At 40.1% G+C, this 26849-nt stretch overlaps 1 protein-coding gene and 1 pseudogene across 2 annotated transcripts in view; one reads left to right on the top strand and one right to left on the bottom strand.

Annotated features, from left to right (window-relative positions):
* Magi3 (membrane associated guanylate kinase, WW and PDZ domain containing 3) overlaps positions 1 to 22865 on the bottom strand; it is a 188537-nt gene extending 165672 nt beyond the window's left edge. For both annotated transcript variants that reach the window (XM_085835602.1, XM_085835603.1), the window contains exon 1: positions 22111 to 22865. In XM_085835602.1, the coding sequence (XP_085691728.1) occupies positions 22111 to 22432 (322 nt within the window). In that variant the 5' untranslated portion in view covers positions 22433 to 22865. The remainder of the gene's footprint in view (positions 1 to 22110) is intronic.
* On the top strand, positions 4848 to 4963 carry LOC115030780 (small nucleolar RNA SNORA17; annotated as a pseudogene).
* Positions 22866 to 26849: the final 3984 nt, after the last annotated feature.

The raw sequence follows: 26849 nt of genomic DNA, 5'->3' as shown, positions 1-26849 counted from the left end.
AGTCTTCTGAGCATGACAAGCTATCACACTCATGCTCTCATGGCAGCTATGTTATTTGCACAAGATCAAGTCCATAGGTCAGACAACAGTCCAACAGCAGCACTAACTGAACTCAAGTGGATTTTAAAAACAAAAGAGAGGGTATGAACCCACTGGGGGTTACTCAGAGAAGTAGAAGGAAAAAGTCGGGGGATTACTGAAGCAATGGAAAGGGAGAGTTGGGTTCTATATAATCAAGATACATTGTTTACATACATGAACTTGTCAAATAAAAAAAATAAAAGCCTATTAAGGGGCCAGAGATATGACTCAGTAGTTAAAAGGATTGGCTGCTCTTCCAGAGAACGAGGTTAGAGTCCCAGCACGTACATGGCACCAAACATACAAGTAATGCACATACATCCATGCAAGGCACATACATCCATGCAAGCAAAACACACATATGCAGAAAATAAAGCTTTAAGTTTTTGTTTTGTTTTGTTTTTTAGTTTACTTTACTTTGTTCTGTTTTGAGATGAGATTTCTGTGTAGCCCTGGCTGTCTTGGAACTCACTCTACAGACCAAGCTGGCCTCAAACTTAGACAGCCCTCTGCCTCTGCCTCTGCCTCTGCCTCTCTCTGCCTCTCTGCGCCTCTCTCTCTGCCTCTCTCGCTGCCCCTCTCTACCCCTCTCTGCCCCTCTGCCTCTGCCTCTGTCTCCCAAGTGCTAAGATTAAAGGTGTAAGCCATTGTATATTTTTAAAATGTACTGTATTTTTTAAAAAAAAAAGGTCTTAATGATCAGTTCAGTGTCTAACCTGAAGTCTGAAATCTACATCCTAACATAATTTTAGCAAGATTTTGCTCAAAGGACCCAGATAAAGCTGTCTCTTGTGAGACTATGCCGGGGTCTGGCAAACACAGAAGTGGATGCTCACAGTCAGCTATTGGATGGAACACAGGGCCCCCAATGGAGGAGCTGGAGAAAGTACCGAAGGAGCTGAAGGGATCCGCAACCCTATAGGTGGAACAACAATATGAACTAACCAGCACCCCGGAGCTCGTGTCTCTAGCTGCATATGTATCGAAAGATGGCCTAGTCGGCCATCACTGGAAAGAGAGGCCCATTGGACATGCAAACTTTATATGCCCCAGTACAGGGGAATGCCAGGGCCAAAAAAATGGGAAAGGGTGGGTAGGGAAGTAGGGGGGAGGGTATGGGGGACTTTTGGGATAGCATTGGAAATGGAATTGAGGAAAAGATGTAATAAAAAAATAGTTTTATATGAAAAAAAAGATAAGAGGGAGTTAGACACTGGAAGTAAGGATAAGAAGTTAAAACATTAAAAGTTTTAAAGCTTAAACAGAAGTATAAGGACTATTCTGAAGTAAAGGACAAACCAATTGGTACAGGAGAAAATTATTCTGAGCTTGAAGTATACATAAAGTGATGGTGGATCAAAATTCTAGATAAAGGCACAGAAAGCCATAGCCATTAAAAATAATCTAGGAGTAGAATGATAGGAAACAAAGCAACTAATCCATCCCCAGTTACTACTGATGGACACAAGCATCTCGCAATAACCAATCAGTGCACATCCCCACTAGGAGGGGATGCTTAGTGAGTGAGCACAGAAATGATCATGAACACATCCACAAAGTTCGGTTCATTTCAATCAATCTGTAGAACAATAACATAGAAGGCTTTAAAAAAATCTAAAATGTCTTTAAATTTTAATAAATATCAGGAAGACTGAATTATACTCACTTATTTTGGTTATTAGCATTACTAATATTACCAAAAAGAGTACTGGTGAAACACTTAAAAGAAAGCAAATAAAACATTATAGGGAGTTAGAGATGTAGCTTACCTACCATGCATATGGCCCGGAGTACTACTCCTACCTAGCACATAAAAAATATAAAATTGAAAATTGTTCCCATTTATGAAAATGTAAATACTGGCCTCAATATTTTCTCTAATGGTCTAGAACAACAAAATATGTAATAATGTAATCTCACGAAGAAAATCATATACCAACTGGGCAGTGGTGGTGCTCGCTTTTAATCCCAGCACTTGGGAGGCAGAGGCAGGCAGATTTCTGAGTTCAAGGCCAGCCAGGTCTACAGAGTGAGTTCCAGGACAGCAGGGCTATACAGAGAAACCCTGTCTCGAGAAAAAGAAAGAAAAAAAGAAAGAAAGAAAGAAAGAAAGAAAGAAAGAAAGAAAGAAAGAAAGAAAGAAAGAAAGAAAGGAAAAGAAAATCATATACCAAATTTCATGTAACAACTGAAAATAGTACTTAGAATATAGAAGAGACTCTGTTCTTAATTCCAGCATATATAGCAGTGATATGTGTATATACACATATATATATATATATATATATATGTGTGTGTGTGTGTGTGTGTGTGTGTGTGTGTGTGTATCACATGTTTAAATCTGCTTTGGGAAAGTTTGTTAGGTTGAAATAAATTCATACAATTGGTTTATTACTATAGCTATAGATATTTTATTCTTAAGCAGATCTAAATAAATTCAAGACTTTAAAATCAAGATTCAAATTGAAATGAAAATATAAATATTATAGGAATGTAAAAAAAATCAAGATTCAAAGAAAATATCAATTTCCTTCACTTCAATGAGACAACTTTTGTTTAAATTCTAACAAAATTCAGCATTCATTCAATTTAGCAGTTTTTCAACAAGTAGTTACTTAAAATGTGTCCCTTTAGAAACTTGATGGCTGAAATGGATTGCCTGCGGAGTAATCATTCACAGAGATTTCCAGTGTTAGCAGAATAAATATGAAAACATGTCTATGATTACAAGTCAGGCTTCTGAACAAAAGATACAATAGAGCTATCTAACACCTAACTATATCTATAAAATATATCACAGATAGGTCAGTCAGGTGGCTCAGTAAGTATAGGTACAACCACCAAACCTGATGAGAGTTTGATCCTAAGGACAGGTCTGGTGAAAAGAGAGAACCAACTCAGTTGTCCTGACCTCTACTCACACGCTGTAGCATATACATGAGTATACACATATGCATACATATAGGTACAAAATAAAATGCAATTTAATGTTTTTAAAGTAGAGAAAACGTAAAACTTAAAAACAATCTGTAAAAGTAAGTCAATCTCTGAGTGCTGAGATGGGAAAATATGTGCCAATTTAAAACTATTATTCTTTTTTCCCAGACAGGGTCTAACATAGCCTTGGCTATTCTGGAACTCTCTATGTAGGCCAGGCTAGATTTTCCTGGAACTCAGTATGTAGACAACTCACAAAGATCTCCATGGTTCTGCCTCTAGAGTGCTGGAATTAAAGGTCTATTCCACCAAGACCAGCCAAATTACTACTTTCAATTAAAGTGTGTGGCCAAGCATCTCTGCTTGAATACTGAACCACTGTCAGCCAGTAAGTTATATACTGGTGTTTACATGATCAGTTCTGTGTTTTTAAATACTTTGCTAATTTTTATTGGTAGCTTACTCAAGGTTTGAGAATGGATTTGGGTTTTTAATTTACTTGTTGATGCAAACTCAAGGCTGATTCAGCTTATTGAAATGGAAATAGTAATAGTCCTACTTTTGTAGATAGGACCACTTCTGCATTTACACCAGATTCACCTAGCTGTCATGAAGGAGGGCAAAAAGTAGTAGAGGAGTTAAACTAGATACACACAATGGAAATGCTTATAGTTAGAATGAGAGGATCCTATTCTATAATGTTCATATCACTTATCAATGGTAAATATTCTAGGGGTAAAAGACAAAGCACAGTCAGTCTGCAACAGGCACTCCTACTCTCACTGGGCTAACACCTGAAATGTCATCACCATCTGTCCTTATGACAGTTCTTGTATAAGGTGAAAGCTCAAAGTTCTTTATATAGTTAACAAGTTAGCAAATAATCTGAAGTAACATAACTGTAAGAACCAAAGATGACAGTTACATATATGAAGAAAGGTAATATTCAAACAATAAAGTAGAACTTCTTTTTAAAATATGATAAAAATGAGCATAGAAACCATAGACACTTCCCTTACATTTTCTAAAACCCATTATAGTATATAGAATTAGCATAGTAGTATAGTTTAAAGGAAAGCTCCTACAATGACATTTGAAATCACATTATATTCAGTTGCTTAGGAGGTTAACAGGAAAATATCCACAAGGAGGGTTAACAGTAATAATTTCTCACATCAGTTTAGGATAGACTAGGATAATCAGATAATTTTACTAATATCTACTGATCACATGGTGGTAAATGCCTATTGTTAACAACTGCCTATCAAAGACAGGGAACAGGAGACATTCTGGAGTCAGTGCACAGAGAATAATAAAAATTATTAGATAAAAAGAGAATAAATTCAGAGGTGTTAAATGACACTTATTCTTAACTCTACCCTAAGACCTAGTTCTCCTTAGTGCAAATGATGCCACCATCTCTGAGACCATACTTGTTTCTGAACACACTACATCTAATATCTAATTCTGACCAAACTACAAGCCCCCAGGAGTTAACTGTAAAGACTTAAGGAATATTTCATATGAAAGAATCTGGAGTGTCAAAAAAATCACATATGATAATTTTATCCTTTATACAGTACATACATATTCAGTTTATTGGCAGCTTCTTGGATATAGCCCATCTTTTATTCCTTATCAGACTTTGCCTGCATATTTGCCTGTCCTTCAGAAGAGGGAGCCAAGAACACATCACAGATGGTTGTGAGCTACCATGTAGTTGCTGGGAATTGAACTCAGGACCTCTGGAAGAGCAGTCAGTGCTCTTAACCACTGTGACATCTCTCCAGCCCATATGTTTTGTTTTGTTTTTTTTAAGATTTTTAAACCTTGCCCCTAGAAGCACTTTAGGTGTAGCTGCTGTGTCACATGTGTATCAGCTGGTGGCAAAGAGGAGAGAGGCTATGTCTGTGCTCAGTGTTCTGACCTGGCCTTGACCCACACCTACTGCAGCACTCAGGAGAGCAAGCCCTCATCTCCCCTGGGGAGCACAGTAAAGCTGGCCCTGGATGTGGGGGGGTCACAGGTGAGCCAGCCCCGAGGACAAGAGTGTGAGAGAGCTGGTCCTGCCTCTTGTCTACTATTTGGTAGCAAGAGCAAGGATGAGATCTCCTCCCTCTTGCCTTAGCCACCAGCAGCAGGCTTGGGCCCTGACAGGGTCATGAGAGCAGGAGAGCTGGCCCTGCCCCTCACCTGCTGCTCCACTCAGAACAGACTCAGAACAGCACAGTAGTGCATAATGGCAGGGATTTGGGTGAGCTAGCCCTGAGAGTATGAGTGCTGGAGAGCTGGCCCTGTCAGCTGTCCGCCATGCAATGACATGGGTGAAGAAGAGATGGCCTCCCTCACTCTTCCCCCTTGCTAACAATGGCGGGCAGGAGAGCTGGCCCTGCCCCTCACCTGCTGTAGCACTTGAGAGAGCAGGCCCTGTACCTCACCTGGGCAGCACAGCAGAGCTGGCTCTGGGTGAGGGGATTGCAAGGGAGCCAGCCTGAAGGCAAGAGTGTGGAAGAGTCAGACTTGCCTCTTGTCTGCTGGGCGGTGCTGCCCTCCTACCCTCCCTCATCCCTCCCCATCTATGGCAGGCAGGAGAGCTGGCCCCAGGGTCATGAGAGTGGGAAAACTGGCCATGTCCCACACTGGCTGTACTACTCAAGAGAGTGGGCCTTGCACCTTACCTGGGCAGCAGTGTAGAGCTGACCCTGGTAGTGGGGGCTGCTGGTAAGCCAGCCCTGAGGACATGACACCATGAAAACTGGCAGGCTGACCACCTCAGATACCTCTCAGGCCCAGATTCAGGCTTTGAATTGGCCCACACCAATACTGATGATGGCAATTTACCTTGAAATGCTTAAAAAATAAAATATAATAATGGATGAATAACATAATTCCAGCCACTTAGTTGCTCAGAGCAAAAACCTAAACATCATCCTGAACTTAGAACCTCTTCTTTCCTTCCCAGCTGTCATGGAATCCTGTCATTTCCTCTTTCAAAACATACTTCAGATCAATCTGCCACTTCAGTTCACTGCCACTACTCTTAATAAAAATCCAATCCAACATTAATTTTCTTCTATCAAAAGTGTCTCCTTTCTTCCCTTCTTGCCCACTATTTTGAAATCCCAGTGGCTTTTTGAAATATGTTCTGACATCATTTTCCAAATCTATATTTTCAGTAACTTTAAGAATAAACAAAATCCAGTCTGGAGTCTTAGCTCTATGCTATGGTAAAGCATTACCTACCCAGCACTAAAGACAAATAGAAGAATAATGAAGAAGGCAGGAAGGATGTAAGAGAGAAAGAATATGAGGAAATAGAAGGAAGAAGAGGAAAATGGGAAAGTCCAAGTGACTGACTGGCTTTCAGACATCCACAGACTGTCTCTTCCATCAGTCTCCTCCAAGCTTTTTTACCTCATTTCCTAGGTGCCTGCCACACTGGTCATTCTGTTCCTTTAGTATGTAAGATCTTATACCTCTCTGAGGATTTATAATTCTCTCTGCTTAGAAACATTTACCTAGCAGGGTACATGGCTTATGTGTACCCTTCTCAGGATAGCCCTCCCTGACCACTTAGGAACAAATGCCACATGAACCGTGCTAATGAAATGTTCATGTACACTGTAACATTTTAATACTGCATTAATAGGCAGATTTGACAATTTTCACTCCATAAGAAGCCATCCTTAGAGGTTCATTTCCAAGACCCATTTCCAATCACCAATCACTTCTGTTTTTTTAAAGATGACCTTTTGGGGGTGATGGGGAGGGGGCTTTTGGGTTTTTCAAGACAGGGTTCTCTGTGTAGCCCTAGCTGTCCTGAAACTTGCTCTAAAGACCAGGCTAGCCTGGAACTCACAGACATTCCGAATGGTGGGATTAAACAAGTGCACCACCACTTCCCTGCTAAAAATGACTTTTTAAAAGGAAGGGTTTGTGAAATAGTCTGGTATGACCCACTAAAACAAGGATACCAAATAAATGTAAAATGCTGCCTTGAAACTCAGCTTCTAGAATATTCTCAAATCCAAAAATAAAATATATAAATGTGTGAGTGTTTAAGTATGCATATCTAAGCCACGACCAACATAAGAAGACACCACCACCTGAGGTTTTCACCTGACCACAGAGATTGCAATTCGCAATGTTAAGGAGCACTTAATAGACCTGTGAGATCTGTACAAAGTCAGTTTTCTCTCTGGAAAGCAGAGAAGCGTGGGAGAAACAATGTGAGTAAAGAGAAAACAAAGCTGGAGAGATGAGCAGAGGGATCAGGCAGCTGATCAAAGACAGCAGGGAGGATCAGGCTGTGAGCTGCAGACACAGATCTATGGTCTGCACTGTAAGAGTTCCTAAAGGCATAGGCTGAAAATACCACAACGCTCTACAACACCCAGCACTGTCCAACTCTCCAAGTTATAAAGCTTAGGGCATGTGTACAGGAAACAAAACAAAAAAATCCAAAACAAAAAGACTATGTACAATCACTTCATAATGCTTATGATTAAAAACTTTAAAAATGCAATTAGTATCTCTTAAGAATTTGATCTTACACTAGTTTAAAATGAGGTTTATGGCCATACTTCCTTGAAGATCTCATATGATCTCCAAAACTACAGTGTACTAGGTCTAGAGCTGTGGACCCCATGTTTATACTGAAAAGCCACAATGCCTCTCTCTGGAAATTATTTACAGAAACAGACTTCTCTCTTAACTTCTTCAGCATCTTTACCTTTATTCTTATCCCAGAAAATCTGAACCCAAATTAAACTCCTTCTTCAGAAGAAAGTACATAACCATGAATAACAAAATTCTAAACTGTTTCATAAAAGTTAGTAACACAGAAATTCACAATTCCATATAATCCCATGAACAGAAAGTCAAATATAGTTGAATCTTCAGGAGAGCTCTAGAATGATTCTGACATTGACAGAGGGTGTATGTGAAGATGGCAACAGTAATAGCTGTGTGATTCCTTGGTATTTTCTTGCCACAGTTTTCATAGGCAACCTCCCATTGGCCAGATACCTGACTTTGGCAGAAGTGGGAACTCTCATAGTGGGCTGCAAGGGGTCCTAGAAGTCATTCTCAGAGGTCCAGCTTAAAAGTCAACCCTCTGTCCTTTCAAAGACTATGTGACTAATTCTCTATATTCTATCTCTGCTCCCTGCACTGGTCCCTGACAGGCGCTACAAAGTAGTGTGTGACATATTTGCTGTAGGAAGATTTCCTTTCACATACAAACAAAACAGCCAAGTAAACTCCCATCATTCCCATTGTTCATACCCACTGAACAGTCTTCCCAAAACTGCTACCTTCTTACCTTCAGGTTTGCCTCACACAAGTAAATTCTCTGTTCTTAGAGTCAGCTCTCTGTGGTCTGAGCCATGTGCCCGTACTGCACAATCTCCCCTTTCAGTTGTATCAACATCCATAATAGATAAGCAAGCTTAAGCCTAAAATACCCCTGATCATTCACCTCACACACTCCCTAAAAATTCCCAGTCAGAAAACTTATTTTCTCTTACTATATGCCCTGTTTACGCAAAAGCAAAAAGGACAAGTGTGGCCAAACAGGCCAGAGACAACATTAGGAGTCTACCTAACACACAGCAGCACCTGGAAGGACTCTGACTCAAAGTGTTGTAGACAATCTCTTTAATTAGAGAAATATTTTCTCAATGCTTAAACAACTAAGAAAAAAACCTTACTTGGATACTAAACTGTTATATCATGTAAAAACGTTATGACTGTTTAAATTTTAACCATAAGATACAGCAATATGTCATGCTAAAAATACCCTGAAAAGTTGTGGTATATAATAATTTAAATTATTTCAGTGCTTCAACTTCTGGGTTACCACTATGTCTAACTACATTCATGAATGAAGACAGTCTCAACAAACTGGTCTAGTACATAATACTTAATTCTAAAAGAATACAAACTCCTTGAGGAATCTCAAGTTTTCATCAAATTTCTAGGTGAATTCTATACCAAAAACCAAAACAATGAAAGGAATGAGATGAGCTGGGTTCTAGTCCACACTCTGTCACTGTTTAAAATTCAACTTCTTTCTTTGAAGTCATGGTACTGACTGGATTGATGTAGTTCTCTCCAGTTGATGACAACCTGTAAACCCAAATAGAAAACCTAACAGCACAAAGAACAAGAGGTAGCAACACTACAGGCTGCTTTGAACTGCCTCTTCAAAGGATTAATCTTAATGTAAAGTACTTGAAGACTGCGGAATAGAGGTCTGTTTGACTACAATGAGTTATTCTTTTATCTAGATTAGATACATTTTATTAAGCAAACTATACATTGAAAAGAGTGCATGCTTATAAAAGGCCATTAATTTCAAAACATACTCAATTCTATGTTCATTATAACAATTTCTCAGCTATCAGCCTCAGGATAAGTGTACTAACACCTACCTACCAGGTTAGTAAATTTTACAAGAGGACAGGAAATATGGGAAGGTACTAATATCAAGTCATCCCACGTAAGTTTATTATAAAAAGGATCCAGGCTTTTGATATAACTGCTTAAACCATTCACTTGTAAATGTAACAATAACTTATTCTAATTTTCTATTTGATTAATAATCTTCAGTTTATCTGGACTAATTAAACTGTACTACTACAAACTTTGTTTAGAAATAGAATCAAACAATGAACCTTTTAGTATTTGTCCAACATTTTACAACATTTAACACCCACTCAATTCAAAACTGTAGGGGAAGGCAGCTTTTTTCAGATATAATGAACTAATAATAGTCTACCCAGTGAATGAAAAAGGAAGGCCTGATGATGCTCCTGTCTGCAGTTCTCACCATGAGAACTTTAATGTGTTCATCTCGCTGAGCCTCAGATTCCTTGTGTATAAAGGGAAATTCCTAAGGAAGACGTGAATGACAGCATTTATGTCCTTATAAGCCATATCAGATAGGACAACTAGTATGTCAGGACAAGTTCTCAAAGCAGAAGAATCAGATCAGAATTGCAACATAGTGGTCAGGAACATGAGGTTGCTACCAAAAGGAAGTTGAATATCATTTTTACTTATCAGTTATAGCATAAGACAATTATAGCATAAGACAATTCTCATTAACTCTAAAGCTAAAAGAAATTAAACTTTTAATTAGTATTCCCATCCTGTCAAATATTTAAATTGGTGAATAGACCCACTAGCTAAAACAATAAAATTATGACAAAATATTCTGCCCAAAATTACTGAAATGTAATAAGATATAGTTTTGTGAACAGAGGTAAAAAAGAATGGATTACTGAAATAAATTCTATAGCTCAATCAATACATGGAATTAACATTGGAGAACTGTTATTTGAGGCTTCTAAAGTAGAAGTAGTAATTTTCCAAATATGGCCAAAAGACATCTCTAGAAACTATAAACTAATCTAACAAGTATGTCTCTGTTTTGATTCTTAGCAGCAAATCATACCTAATCCAAATGTTTCGTGTTTTGTTGGAATTTTTGTGGAGGGTTGGGGAGGGATGGTAGGACTATTTGGGAAATTTTCTTTTTGAGACAAGGTCTCAGACATCCCAGGTTGGCCTCAAATTTGCTACATATCAAAGGCTAACATTAAATTCCGATCCTTCTGCTTACATCTGAACGAAGTACAGGTACGTGCCGCCACACTCAGCTGAAGATGCTCATTTGTACATGCATATTCACCAATAACCTATGACCACTTAATACTACTAAAGATCTACTGGATGACAGCAGGCAAAACCCCTGTGAATAAAGATTAATATTTAAATTATTGTTTTTAGCCAAGTATGGTGGCACAGACCTGTAATTTTATCACTCAGGAGACATAATTGCAAGCAAAAAGATCATGAGTTCAAGGCTGTCTGGGCTACACAGTGATGCCTGTCTTAAAAAATATATATTTTATATTATAAAAGCTGAAAACATTAATACTGTAATTAGAATATAAAACAGCATAAAATTTAAAATAATTTTTAAAAACAGTGCAAAATGAGCACTCCTCCCACTTCTAGGTTCTCCACTCTTTCTTGAAATATCTCCATTGCCCAGTAGAGGCAGAGGGAAAAACAAATTTAACAAAGAATTCAGATTTTATTCTGCAATGTCTCCCAAATTGCTTTTTGGTTATTAAACAGGTACCACATTATAGACTACTTTAAGTAGTGTTTCTAAGTTAGGAGTCAGTAAGTTCATCTATGTATACCTTCTATGAGATGAAAGGTACAATTAGGGCACTATTTTAGTTAGAGTCACCATTGCTATGATAAAACACCACGACCAAAAGCAACTTGGGAAGGATAGTGTTTGTTTGGCTTACACTTCCACATCACCATTCATCACCAAAGGAAGTCAAGACAGGAACTTAAATTGGGCAGGAACCCAGAGGCTGGAGGGGTACTGCTTACTTGGCTTGCTCTCTGTGACTTGCTCAGCCTGCTTTCTTACAGAACCCGGACCGCCAGCCCAGGAATGGGCTAATTAAAATGCCCTACAACCATATCTTAAGAAAGCATTTTCTCTATTGAGGTTTCCTCCTTTCAGATAACTCTTGTCTATGTCAAGTTAATATAAAATTAGACAGTACAGGAATCTTTAGAAATAATACAACAATGATATGGTCTCAATTTATATCTAAAAACACCACTGCTCTAAAAGCAGAACACTGGGAAGCAATTAATTGATTTAGAATTTAATTTTCAAAATGAATAATATTAAGTTTTAAAACTTCAGAGTTGAACTAGAAGAGCAATATTTTCTTACTACCAAAGTTACAAAATAATTCTCCAAAGTAGTCCATCTACTTTTGAACAAGAAGCACTGATTTGAAGAGTCTCATCTGCTATTGTATGGCTTTTACTTCTATTTTTGTTTTTGAGTGAGAAGCAGTATGTCTCTATTGAACACATTCAAGCATCAGCACCTCCACCCTGCTAGACAACTAAACTTTTTAAAAATGTTTTACTGCAGGAGGTAGGTTTACAGTTAGAGGCTAACCTATTCAACACTGCAACTTCCAGCCAAGCCAGGACAAATGAGGAGATCCTCAATAGGAGGCTGGGAGACTGGAGAGATTGCTCAGTGGTTAAAAACAATTGGCTACTCTCCCAGAGGACCCAAATTCAATTTCATAACAGCTCACAGTTTTCTATAATTTCAGTCCAAGGGCACCTGACACTCTATTCTGGTCTCAAAAACCAGGCACATAGAAAAAAAAAAAAAACATACAAGCAAATCATTCGTACATACAAAAACATTCATAGTATACCAAAATATAATTATTGAATTTGTGCATGCCTGTGGGGTGAGGGGGTGGATGGTGTAGGGGTTGAGGGGGGAGTGTGTATGTACATGCAACTATGTGCCTCAACATGTGTATAGCTGTCAGAGGATTTAGGAGGAGCTGATTTTCTACCATTTAGTTCCAGAGATCAAACTTGGTGGGAAGTACTTTCACCAGTTAAGCCATCTCATCAGCCAAACATCTAAATTTTTATATAAAAGCATTTCAGATTTAAAACATCAAATACAATAATATTTGAGCAAGATATTTAATAAAGTCAGTCTCAGTTTTGCTCTACAGCCAGTTTTTGGTTTGTTGTTGTTTAGTTTTGTATTAACTATACCCAGCTGTTGGCTTCAACGTAGGAGATAGTGTTTTAAAGGAGGCCATGTTCCAGTTGTCTGCTTAGCATCCCTTCCTTTGAGGTACTCCCTTCTCGTTCCCATCTTGGAGTTCTGTTTTAGTGATATTGTGTTATCTGTACCTGGCTGCAAGGATGGACATGCTATCCTAACCTGTCCAATCTCTTTACACCACTGCCCTGTCTTTACAGCAATGGATCAGAGAGGAGCACAAAGCCTATCCAAGTCCCTGCATGTTTGTTATTGGACACCGTAAGAAAAGATAAGATGCTTTAATGATCCCTGTTTCTAAAGGATTCAGAGCTACCTCCCATGTATGTCTTGCTATAGAATTCTGAAAAATTGGCATGTGAATTAGGTTTTGTTTCTTGTTGCTGCCGTTTAAATTTCCTGCTGAGATCTAAGCTATTTATTACAAATTTCCTGAGCATAATTAGTTTGGATAATTAGATCTAAAAGGGCATTATTTCTCTAGGACTACTCTATTCAAGCACAGTTTTAAATGTTATTTTATCAGCCGGGCGTGGTGGCACACACCTTTAACCCCAGCACTTGGGAGGCAGAGGCAGGCGGATTTCTGAGTTCGAGGCCAGCCTGTTCTACAGAGTGAGTTCCAGGACAGCCAGAGCTACACAGAGAAACCCTGTCTCGAAAAAACAAACAAACAAACAAACAAACAAAAAAGTTATTTTATCAAAAGAAAAAAAAACCAAAGCTATTCTAGTTAAGTTCAGAAATAAGATATTTGCTAATAAAAACTTGTGGTTTTCTCCCTTATATTTTCAATTCCTAAAACTACTTTATTAAACATCATCATGTACAGTAAAATTCAATTTTTTATATTCATGTATAGCCCCTCACAAACTTTCTGGAAGGAAAATAATTATGTGTTTAAAACTCTACCAAAAAAAAAAAAAGCCATAGCAATAACGAAGAGTTATGTAAGATGCCAGAATCTTTAAGTGGATCAGTTACTACTCATCTTGCTAATCCAAGGCAGTAAGAATGTATCTTAGTTAGGGTTTCTACTGCTGTGATAAAACCCCACGCAACTTGGGGAGGGAAGGATTTATTTCAGCTTACAGTTCATCACTGAGGGAAGTCAGGGCAGGAACTCAATAGGTCAAGACCCTGACAAAGGAACTGAGCAGGAGGTGATGGGGGAGTGCTACTTACTGGTTTGCTCCTCCTGGGGTTGTTCAATTTGCTTTCCTATACTGCCCAGGACCACCAGCTGCAGGATGGCACTGCCCAAAATGAACTGGGCCCTCCTACATCAACATTCAATCATCAATCAAGAAAACACACCACAGGCTTTTTTCCACAGACCAATCTGGTAAAGCATTTACTTGAGGTTACCTCTTCCCAAATAACTCCAACTTTTGACAAGTAGCACAGAAGAGATTCTTTTTAAACAGAATTCCTTCCAATTTCATGGTTTTGTTTTGGTTTTTTTTTTTTAAAAAAAAGGAAAAAACTTTCCCCACTAAGCTATAGCAGGAAAATATAAGTGCCCTCTTTGTTCGTTTTTTTTCTTTTGATGACCCAATGAGTTTCATTAGGATTGCTTATAGGAACATGGATGGGGGACTGTTTACAGGAGCATAGGCACTGTATGAAGTGGCTACACCACTGAAAAATGCGTCTGCCTTACTTAACAGCTATTAGTTTTGTATATATGCTCAGGAAGGAGTAGGGCCCTGAGAGCGTCTCCTCTGTCCACAACAAGATGTAGTCAAAAGCAATCTTGTGCAGATCTTGTGCAGATAATCACAGGTGTTAGCTGCTGTGAGTTCAAGAGTACACTGCCATGCAATGCCCAGAAGTCAGAATTCTATATGAAGCCCCACTTCCTCTGGTTCTTACCTTCTCTTTGCCTCTTTTTGCATATGTCCTCTGAGCCTTGGAAAGCTGAGGCTACCTCTTCCATATATATATATATATATATATATATATATATATATATACACACACACAGACACATGTGTATACATATATGCATGTGTATGTATGTATCCCATATATGGCTGAGCAATCATTCATAACATGTTCTCATGACTTTGACCAGTTATGAGCCTCTGCCATCACCACTCACGTCACCATTCAAAAAGAAGCTTCTCTGAACAAAGTCAACAGTATCTCTAACCTATGTAACCCTTACATGTCTGAATCTCTAGACAATCTAATACATATTAATAGCAAAGTAACTAAATCTACTAACACAGACTGCTCCTCCTCAGGTGTTAGATTTATGTTGTAACTGAAATTACGGTCTTCAAAATGCAGCCTATACTCTCTTAGCCATGCTGAAATGCCTAAAATGGTAGAGGGTTTGCTCCTCAAAACCACTGTGCTACAGCAACTAGCTGCAGAAAATGATCAGGATAGTAGAGGAATAAGAATATTAATGATGCCTACCTTGTCACTAGAAGCCAAATGGCTAAGTCAAGTCAAGGTTAAGATGGAGCTGTTTTCCCGTTCCCTTTTTACTACACTAGCAAACCATGCTTTCCCATAAAATTTGTTGGGCTGCCAAAGCAACTCAAATACTCCTATTATCTGTAAGCAATTAGTATTAATGATAATATTTCAAGTACATTATGGGCAAAATAAGAATATTCATAGTGCGATATTATGAGTTAAATGAGACTAAGCTAAAGACAAAATACCACTGTACATCCCAACAGCATTATTACTAGAAGAAAACACACTTTAAGTTAGAACTTAGAAAGAACATTATCAGGAATAATTCAAAATATAACTGTCTCTACATTCAAACAATTAGTAGAATTCCCCCTCTATCTTCCAATTGTCATATATTATACAATATAATTTTGTGCATTTGTACTATGAAAGTGCTTTTAATATACACACATTATTTATAATACTATTGCAATGGAACGCCCTAGATATTTATAGAGTAAACATTCTTGCCCTGCATTTTCTCATTATCTATCTACTACTAAAAACTTACTTTTCAACTAAACCAAAACCTATCTTTCAAAGCCAAGATAAATTCAATTTTTTTTCATAATTCCTTCCCCAACCAGGCAAGTCAGAAAATAAGGACAAGTAGTCAGGACTCTATAAGGATAAAAACAAATGGCACCTCTCTTACTTCATATACACATCCACTATTAACACATTTCACTATTAACACATGACAGTAATTTCTTAGAATTTTATTTTGCAAGTGAATCACTAAAAGTGGTGTTTAGCCAAAAAGCCAAAACACAATAGTGATTCCAACATGGTGGGATGGGGTGCCACACATTCTAAAAGCACAGTAGTGATTCAAACATGGGGGGATGGGGTTCCACTCATTCTAAAAGTGGCACAAAACAGCATGCAGTGAGCACGATAAGGACTTTTTAAAGACACTTCTGTTTGCCCCCACCCTTTTTGGTAATAACTTAGGAACTACAAATCCTTGCTAAGATATTCTCATATCCTCTCCTTCCTTCCATCCTCCCTCCCTCGACTTCTCACTGAGAGTCTTCTTACTATGTAAACCAGGCTGGCTCAATCCTCCCACCTCAGACTACCAAGGAACTAGACTCAAGGATGCCCACTGCCACACCCAGTTAAAAGCAACTTTTTAGAACAGCACACTACAGAGATAATTATTAAGTTTAGTTTCCACCAAAATTCATGTTAGATCTTCCCTGAAGGGTTTTAAATAGTAAGGAGAAAGATGAAATAAGTAAAAACCTTTCCTACAAGAATTCTTTATCAGTCAATCAGTCAGCTCTCGGACTTTGCATGTTTCTCTAAGATACCATTTCTGACTCATTTGACAAGGTCAGTGCTAACTGCTGTGGGGACATTATTAGATGTCTAAGGAGAGAGCATGTTCAGTAAGTCGATTTTTCACTTTCTCTTTATAAACTAAAAGAGGCAGCTTTTCTTGGAAAACTTTCAAAATAATATTGGGTTTTCAGGACAGAAGAGCAGTGGGTAGGTTTGCCTTTTTTCCACCACAAACAAGTCTCCAAAGCACCAGCCTCCACACTGCACAGCAGCAAATCACCATCAGCTACAGGGTTAGGTCAGAGTATCCCTTCCCTGCCAAAATACTCTATCTAAAAGATACTTCTCAACGTTTCAGCTAACATTCTGAAAAAGTTCATTCAAGGAAACAGTTGTAGTTTTTAATAACAAACTTCTTATCTATTGTTAAAGCACAAAGGATCAAAAGTTCACTCTGAAATCAGTAGAGTTTGATAGAGAATATAAGAGTGGTTCAAAAATTAAATTTTGGGGTATGGTAGAACACAACTTTAATCCCAGTACTTAGGAGTCAGAGCAGGAGCACTGACCACAAGTTCAAGGCTAACCAGGGATACAGAGCAAGAAAAAGCCTATCAAGGAAAGGAAGAGAATTCAAGAGGAAGAGGAAGAGAGAAGGCTGAGGAAGGGAAGAGTCTAGTCTCCTGTAACACAGCCCCAAAACACTAAGTACCGACAAAAGTGTTAAAAGTGCTCCAGGGATTATACTCTAAAGTGACTACATGTCATTATCCATCCAAATAGTAGGCAACAACCTTATAAGTCAGATACTCAAAATTATACATGGTATACCATGAATTTACATAAATTAGAAAACAAACGTTTTAAGAATGACTAAAATAACTCTCATAACAAGTGGTTTTATAACCCCACATCAGAGGAAAAATAACACATATTTCCAGAAACACGGAGTTATGTTGCCGTATTTCATGAAATTCAGTTTTAGCAATGACTTGAATAAAAAAGTGATCTGATACTTTGAAAGGGCCAAATATTAAATGTGTGCATTTAATAAAAAGACAGCAAGAAATTAAAGACTTTCTAAAAGACACCAACCTAAGAAAGATTATGTCTAAAGATAAGGGGTATGTATTGGCTAGTTTGATGTCAACTTGGCACAAGCTACAGTCATCTGAGAGGAAGGAACTTCAACTGAGAAAACAGCTCCATGAAATTAGCCTACAGGTAAACCAGTGCGGTAGTTTTATAATTGGTGATTGACAGGGGAGGCCACCCTTGGTCTGGTGGTCCTGGGTTCTATAAGAAAGCAGGATGTGCAAGCCATAAAGAGCAAGCCAGTAAGCAGCAGCCCCTCCCCACCGCACATGGCCTTTAGACCTCTAGGTTCCTGCCCAGTTTGAGTTCCTGTCCTGACTTCTTTCAGTGATAAATGGTGTAAGTCAAATAAACCCACCCTATCCTTCCTAAGTTACTTTGGCCATGGTGTTTCAGCAATGATAGCCATAACTAAGCTAGGAAACAACAATCAATAAAGCAACCGGAATGATACACTAGAAAAGTAACCAAATTAAATACATGAGATGCTTGGATTTAGGACTCTGACAAACTGATATAGAAAGAGTTTAGGTATAAAGATGTTAACATTGTTAGCCAGTTCTGCTGCTGCAGCATATGTCCCCTACTTTCATAGGAATCCTGAACCTGAACCTATAAATTAAGATCTTCAGAGAGAGATTAAAAAAAAAAAAACAACCTGCTACCAAAATCTGGAAAAGCAAGAATGTTTCAAATGACAGTTTATCAAAATGTGATGCAATTGTCTCTAACAAAAGGAGTGCCTCACCTAATCTCTAGTTTCTGTTGGCTAAAAAAATATATTGAATATTTGGTAGTATTACTAACCTAGGAGACTAGCAATTAAGTCTCATTTCTTTTGTTCTTCTCTTCTTTGGATACTAAACCACTTAAGCAAAATTCAATGACGTTCCAACGTGCCCACTACACTAAAAACTAGCAAAAGGATGGAAGAGTTGAGGAGCAAAGCAGAGTTCTTGTTATTTGCATTACCACATACTCCTTAGTTTAAAGCATCCCGCAAAGCTTGTTCGCTAAAGGGGAATATACTTCTGGGGTGAGCTCATTTTCACAAAATTCCTTTAGACACTATAGTCCCTGAGTCAGTAGAGAGCATTTTACCTGCATTTAATTAACATGTTACAAACTCTGCTTCAAATTAGTCATTAAACACACAGATAACTTCATTAAACACAATGTTCCCTGTGATTTTCACCTTGAGATACAGTAGTAGAGTTATGGCAGTCCAATGCACTGTGTGCATAATAAAGCAACACAAAATGAGTTCACATACTTAGACTATAATGCAATGTTTAATCTTCAGAATAAAATCTATGTAATTTATAAGTGATGAAATATTTAAAGGTGAACTACGAAGCAAATATTAATGTGTTCTAAAACTCTACACATTCACAGTTGAGGGAATTTTAGAACAAAATTAACTAATGATCATATTAATCCAAATAAAACTTGTTTAAGAATATAAACAAGGCACTTACTATAATCACAGGACTATACCATAAAAGGTTTCACCAATGGTCCAAAGTTCAAAAGTTCAAATGATAACTTCTCTCATTTAAATAACAGTAACAAAACAAAAACAAAAGCCACAGATCACAATTAAGGAACTGGTGATTAATTGGGCCAAGAAATAAATGAGACTAAAGATTTCCCTATAAGTCTTAAAGTATTGATTACTAAGTACTATATTAACACTAAACCAACACTGAACTCTCTAATTCAAAGAAAGACCCAAATTGTAAAGAACATTTTCAAATTAAAAAGTACAATAAAATAAATACAACTCTAAAGCAAAAGGTAAGACCATCAGAAAGAAGACATATTCTATGTGCCTGCATTAACAGCACTAACAGGGCTGCCCTGAGCCTCTCCAGGACAAAAGAAAAAGAAAGGCTGGAGTAAAGAAGTAGTGCCCACCAGCTCGTCCTTCTGCCACAAACTGTCAGAAGACAGTATAAGAGCATGCCTCATTAACAAGACAATTTACAGAAACAGCTACATTTTACTCTTTAGCTTCTAAATGACTGTCGAGAATACAGTTTAACAAGTTACCAGCCAAGAGTGCTCAATCTACTACATAAAGCTTGAAATTAATATTTTAACAAAGTTTAGAAAAAATGGGAGTGGGGGCAGGGAAAGTTTCTTTTTAGAATACCTTACACTCTGTTTTCATGATTTTCTAAATAAATCAAAACCATATAGACTCCAAAATTCTCTGGAGATATACTTGTGCAGTTTTTTAACTAAACCTAAGTTCTACAAATAACCTCTTCAAGTTTTTAATTTCTAGTATTTAAAGCTTGTGTTTAACCTACAAAACCCTTGATATCTCATTGTAAATTATGCTTTTTTAAAAAGCCATTTAAGAAAGTCATATACTACCTAACAAATATTTTTCATTACAATTTGCTTAGAACAGTTTTAAATCTCAGATGGCACAAAAATAGTGGTACCCACTACAAATTATCAACACTGACCATATTTTAAAAAGCAAGCACAACATTCAAAACTGTTACTAATAAGCTGTAGTGCAGCACTGACACCAGTTATTCCCTTTATTTTCACTTAATATTTAAAGCAGGACAGTGTCTTTGGATGACAACAAGGCAAAATTTTATTAATACAAAATGCTGACTATATTCTGGGGCACAGAAGATTTTATCAATACAGTTAACTAATACTACTGTATAGCACTTTAAACCCTGAAATATTTTCTCCATTTTATGCGAAAGGTATATAACATGTAAAACAGATTGGTGTTTATTAAAGAGCCAACCCTCTCATCTATTAAACAAACCACAGTGATTTGGAATACAACAACTTCCTCAACAACTTTATAACTGTTATTCCCTCAGTAATGCCCCAACTGACCAAAACAAAACAGAGCAATGATGCACATAGTCTCATTATTTGCTGGCTCATGGGATTTCATCTAAGTCAAAGGTTCTCAACCTCCCTAATTCTGTGGACCCTTTAATACAGTTCCTCATGTTGTAGTGACCCCCAAACATAACATTATTTCATTGCTACTTCATAACTGTAATTTTGCTACTGCAATGAATCGTAATATAAATATCTGATATGCAAGATAATTGATACACAACCCCCAAAGGGGTTGAGACCCACAGGTTGAGAACCTATGACCTAAGTCCTATCTGGGCTAGTAAATGTATAGTATTTTGAATATTATAAACAGTAACCAACACACCGAATTACAGCCCCAAAAGTGTTCCCTCCACCCTTTACATATAGTTCAAGTTAAGAGTTAAGAATCTTACAATCCTCAAAAACACAGAGAAAGGGTATTTATAGTTTGACAAAGTTCTAAAGATTAACAATAAGAAAAACCCATAAACATACAAATCTTAATAGTATCATAGAATAGATTATATGAAAAGTACCTTCATTTAAACTAGTAAGATTATGTTACATGCCCACAACACATGGATATTGCATCAAACCATCAGTTGCAATTAGCTCAAGGACTACTTAAGAGACAGTCCTAAAGTGAGCTTAAGATGAGGAAGAGGGAGATCGAGGGAGGGAGGAGGGAGAAGGGGAGGGGAGAAAGAGGAGGAGAGGGAGAGAGAACATGTTAAAATTTCTAGAAATTTCTAGCATTTTGTAGTGAACGGGGAAGACCAAAATCTAGCCCAAGTCACAGTTTGGCAGCCCCATATGTTCAGATGTACCGTATCTACGTTCAGCAGAAACAATTTGATTTCTAGTAATAATGATTAATCACGATGCCCATGTCTACAACCACCTCAGAAGCCAGAACCATATTTTACCAATACCGAAAGGTCCAACAGTGTTCTCTTACAAATTCGTAAGAAAACTTACTACATACTACCAGACCAGACTGCGCAGTCTGATCAATGCTTTCCAGCTAGGGAGTATGCCATAAGCGTAACGTGCTTTGCAGCACATTTTACGAGCATCAAAGACACCAGGGCACCAAGGGGTTCTTTTTTTACCCTGCGCTTCAACAAATACTGTAGATTTGAAAGCTTTACAAAGGCATTTGCTCGGCTGGACACCTGGGACCTCCTTCCAAACCCAGACGACACAACAGCTCCACTGCCTCATACCACACACTGTACCTCACTGGGACTCAGACACCTGAGCCACCTAGACCCACAGAGTGGGACTGTCAGCTCCCAGACGTCTGCGGTCGTGCACGACGCACTGGGCCAGCTGAGCCTTCCCAGGAGCTTTCAATGGTAACCTCGGCACTCATCCGGCGCACCGAGTCTCCATAGTAAAGCCCTTTCTCCCCGTTAGAAGACGCAAATACGTTCCAAAGAAAAGATTATCATCATAGGACCGTTTCCACAAAGGGGAGCAGAAAAGGGATGGCTCTTCTCTAGGCAAAAATAAAAATAAAAAATACAAACTCTTGTCTGCGGTGGGAGACCGAGCTGGATTAGGAAAGCCAGCTCCTAGTGGCAATTCCCTGACAGCCTACACAGCTGTCGGTTCACCCGAGCTCAGTTTTACTAGCCGCAAAATGGGAAACCCCGGCGCCGCCCCCTCCCCCCTCCTCCCCGGGAGTCGGAACCAGGACCCGGGTCCCCAAGGCGACCACACACCTGGCTTCACGGTCTTCAGACGGATGGGCTCGCGGAAGTGGCGGATGACAGCCAGGGTGTCCCGGTTGGTGAGCCCACTGACCGGCGTCCCGTTCACCTCCAACAGCACATCGCCCGGACTGGGCGCCTTGCCCGAGACCACGCAGCAGGTGCCTCCGCCGCCGCCAGGCTCCTCGCGGAGCCGCCCCAGGTAAGGGAACTCGCCGCGCTCGGCGCCGCCGCGGATCTCGGCGCCCAAGTCGCCCGGGGGCCCGGCCCAGGATACCGCACACTCCTGCACCTTGCTGAGCCAGTGCTTCTTCTTCTTCAACGTCTTCGACATCCCGACCTCCGCTGCACCATGGGGAGCCCCCGCGCGGGCGGCCGCGGTGCCGCTCCGGGCCCCGCGCACAGCCCGGCCAGAGGGGCGCCGCCGTCGACCCCCCGCCTCAGCCCGCCGGCCGCGCGCCGCCGCGAGCCGACCCTCTCGCGGGCCGCTGAGGAGAGCCGGAGGGAGCGCGCGCCCCGCGGGCGGCGCCGGCGGGGTCTCCGGGCGGGGTCAGCGCCGACGGCCGGGGCTCGGCGCCCGCGCGGCGGGAAAGGCTGAGGCAAAGGGGCGGGAGCTGAGGGAGAGGCTGGAACCGAGGCTCCGTCCGGTACGAGCGCACCGAGCTTAGTCGCTCGCTGGAGCGCGGCTGCTGCGGAGCCGGAGCGCCGAGACCAACGCCTGCCCCAGCTGCCAGGAAACTGGCGCTTTCAAACCCGCCGCAACCTCCTCCCCGCTCGGCCCCTCCCCCGCCCTCGCCGGCCCGGCCCCGCCCCCTCCCGCAGCGCAGCGCCCGGCGCGCTGCCGTCACCAGCTCTGCTCCGGAGGACCCGCCCAGTTCTCGGCTCCGCGCGTGGATTGGGTTCTGGCAGCTGGGGGCGGCCCTCGGCGGGCATGCTGATTCCTGATTGGGTGGTCTAAGTAGAGGAGGCGGGCACTAGAATGACTGAAGTTTAGAGAGGGAGGAAAAAAGAAGTTTAGAGTGTGAGGGAGGGAGAAGGGGGAGGGAAAAGAGAGGGTTGGTCTGAGAGCCGGCACAGGTCGCCTAGAGGGGAGAGGCCCTCCAGCCAGGGGCTGGAGCCAAGGGAAACTCAAACACTGAAAGGACCCTGGTCCCCAAGGTGGGGCGTGCCCAGCTGGGCAGGGGGCGGGGCCTCGGAGCTGGAGCCCGAAGGCGATCCTGGGAGTGCTTTGCCTGGATCCTGGGAGTCCAGTGCCCAGCTACTCCGAACGGTGGAGCCACTAAATAGGCCTGTTAAGGCTGAAACGGATTCTAAGGGTTTGAGTTTGTTAATTCGTTCAACGAATGTTCTTGAATGATCCATTGGCGAAATCCTGTTAATTGAGGGTAAAATACAGCCCAGTGCTCGAATGCTGTGTGATCTCGGGCAAGTTAGACAGCCTGTCTGGAAACAAGCTGAGAGTGAAGATCATTAATTACACCAGCTACTGAACTCCAAGAATAAAGAAAACAGTGATACTGCTCTCGAGGAGACTGCAGCTTAGCGAGAGAGACTGACTAGAAGATCACTTGAGGAAAGCGGGAAAGAGATGGATTAAAAAACAACCTGGTGCCTGCAGAGCTAAGTCCTGACACTGGTGGCTTGACCAGATCTCTGCTTCATGTCTGTTTGTTTGTAAGAAGGTGGAAGAAGTGACTCAGAACTAAGGAGACCTCAGATCTCTCCCAGCTCTAATTTTTCAGAAACACTTAAGCTTTTTTCTTCCTTTATTGAACGCATGCTTTCTCGTCTTTGGAATGCCCTCTGTTCGGAAATGTTTCACCTCATCCAAATAGTCGTCCAGTATTTCTAGGAAAGTGTTTTCTCTGAACTGGGGCACTTGTCTCACTTTTGTGACAGGGCATGTCTTCTGACTCCCTCTAATGATAGCCCTTATTTTAAACTCCGAGGAGCTCTACAAACTAGATCAAGCTTCAGACAGCTACAGTGATTTCCTTCACACCATTGAACTGGGGAAATAAAAACACTAAATGTGGGCTGGACTCAAGAAACAATAAGGGAAGTGGAGCCCTGGAGCTGCAGGCTTGGGACCTGCCAAGCAGAGATAGGACCTTTAATCTACACCCTGATGGAGAGATTGCCAGACTGTAACCTTCAGTCCTTGATTGTCTGCTGAGCAGTCACCCAAGAGAGAAACTAAATTTCTTTAATACCACCCTCCATCCTGCTGAGGCTCCCTCTGGCCAAGTCGATTGGAAGCCAGATGGCCTTCACACTTATGATGGGGGTAGAGGAAGCCCAGCTTCTGGAACCCAATGGAGTAAATACTTTTCACAGGCATCATGGGGATCATTCAAATCGACCAACATCTGAGATAAAAAAAAAAATTTAACTTGTTTTATGGACAACTACTTAATACTAATAAATTCCTGAATGAATACTTGATTGCCTTCACATCTTCTATTTTTGCTGAGACTGAAACACAATGCTCTGCCTAAACTGTATCTGTTTAGAATGGCTCTGGCAACAAGGAACAAAACATCTGACAAATCATAGCTTAGAGCACACTGTCATTTATTACATCTTTAACATAAAGGTTAAGTGTGGTAGTTTGAGGACTAGTTGGACAGGAAGATCTCTATTATCAAGGTCTGGAGCTCTTTGTGTTTACTCTTCCACATCATATCCATATGAACTTTTGTCTCCAAGCCTGTCACCTATTAATTACAAGGTTGTTATAGCTCCAGACATCACATCCTCAAAGGTCATTATATGAAGCAAGAAAGAAGGGTAAGAAAATGTTAGTCCAAATTTTATGAAAGAGAAAAATCCTACCTAGCTTGTGGCCACTGTGGTAGGCTAGAAAAATGGAGCCATGACCACCTTAGACCAGTCACTGGCAAAAGCAAATGCAATTACTAACATTCCACTAACTTGATCATAAGTCACCTTCAAACAAAACAGAGCTCCTCTTTAAGGGAGGAGGAGAGAATAGTTTTTAAGTAGTCACCCGACAAAGTCTGCCTGCTGTGTGTCTTTTTTTTTCTTTTTTTTTTTTTTAAGTCATCTAACATCTGCCCAGTGTCTTAACCATGAATTCATTCTCAGGCAGAAAACTGCAGTCATTAGGGAGCCTTAGCTTCAGAGCCAGGCTCACATACCAGCTTTTCCATTTCCTAGCAAGCTGCTTGTTGTCACCTAACCTCTATTTCCCCATACACAGAACAGGTATGACAACAATACTTCCCTGAGTGTGGTGAGACTTGTCTGCAGCTGAGTCAAGCACTCCACATAGACAGCATAGCAAACACTCCACAAAATGTGATGTTGGCTTGTGCTATATCATAATGTTTGTGATAAGGCTAAATGCATCTGTGGGTACCTCCTCAATTCTGCAAATATCCATCTTAGGTGGATCATTTTCCCCCTAGTCGGAATATTCTGCCCACTCGGTGAGTTCCTGATGGTAGGACACTGCTGGAAATTACTACATAGTCATGGATGTCACATAAATGATCTCTCTGAAACGGCCCCTGGTTAAATTGTTTTCAAGGTTATCATTGTTTCTTAAACTTAACTTTTGGGTTAAGAGTCACGGTTTTTCCTAAGGGTGTATTATTAAATCAAACGATATGAAACCAGGCCCAACAAAAATAAATGAGACAACTGAATCTGATGCTTCCCAGAGTTTCTCTGGGTTATCTCTAATTTACAGAGACAGTAATATATTTTGTATGAAAAACACTTTAGGTCTCAAGATGGCTATTGGGTCCAAATATTACATCCTCAACAACGTCCTAAGGAGATGATCTACACTCTGTAACTCAAAAAGTCTTCCTCAAATGTTCCTTTCTAGCTGATTGGCCACAAGGGCCCAAATGTCATTTACTAAGCCAGTCTCTGCTGAGGGTAATACAATTCCATGGCACATCCCCTCTGGAACTCAGAAGGTACGTCGCAGCTGCACAACATCGGCGCAAAGCTGAGGTGGTTCAGTGAGAAGGAGGAGAGATGGCTCAGCAGCTAAGTGCATACTACTTTCTCAGATCACTGAGTTCAGCTCCCAGCACCCACATCATGGCAGCTCAGAAGTGCCTGTAACTCCAGCTCCCGGGAATCTGATGCCCTGTTCTGGACTCCGTGGACACCTACATTTACACCTGCATGTACCCAGAGACATACATACATATTTTTAAAATTATAAATCTTTTTTAAAAACTAAAACAGATGAGATTAGCATTTAGAGAAGGAAGCAATAGTATCTGACACACAGTACATTAAAAAGTACATTTGCTTCTATCTTTTCATTTCATTGGAGTTTGGAGGTGGGTGGGTAGCAAAACGTGAAAAGTTTATTTTGTGATAATGAGAATGAAATAAACCTGCCTATTTAATAGAAAATTTTAAAACAAAATTATAAATACAATGTTTATGAAATGACCTAGGGGTCCTCCTTTTTCCTATCAGAGGCCCCTCTCCGTCTGTGTAAATTGTGTCCCCAGCCATATGCAGCTCAGCAACAAAGCAAGACAAAGCAGGGTTCGCTTGTAGTCTCAGTCTCAATTTCTCTGAAGGAAGCCTAAATTCTAGTAATGACAAATCAAACTATCAGTTACATGAAATGTTAAAGGGTTGTGGAGCAGACAGGTGTCATAAATATTAGCATCCTATACAGAATACATGGAACTTTAGCCTGGTTTTCTACCACAAGTTATCATAATAAAATAGTTTTCAAAGTCCAGTGTGTAGTT

This window comes from Mus caroli, unplaced genomic scaffold (assembly GCF_978045245.1).
Source record: "Mus caroli unplaced genomic scaffold, Mus_caroli_1 scaffold_3, whole genome shotgun sequence".
NCBI classification, from domain to species: domain Eukaryota; kingdom Metazoa; phylum Chordata; class Mammalia; order Rodentia; family Muridae; genus Mus; species Mus caroli.
The sequence above is the reverse complement of the archived record's forward strand: the minus strand, read 5'-3'. Positions and strand labels throughout refer to the sequence as shown.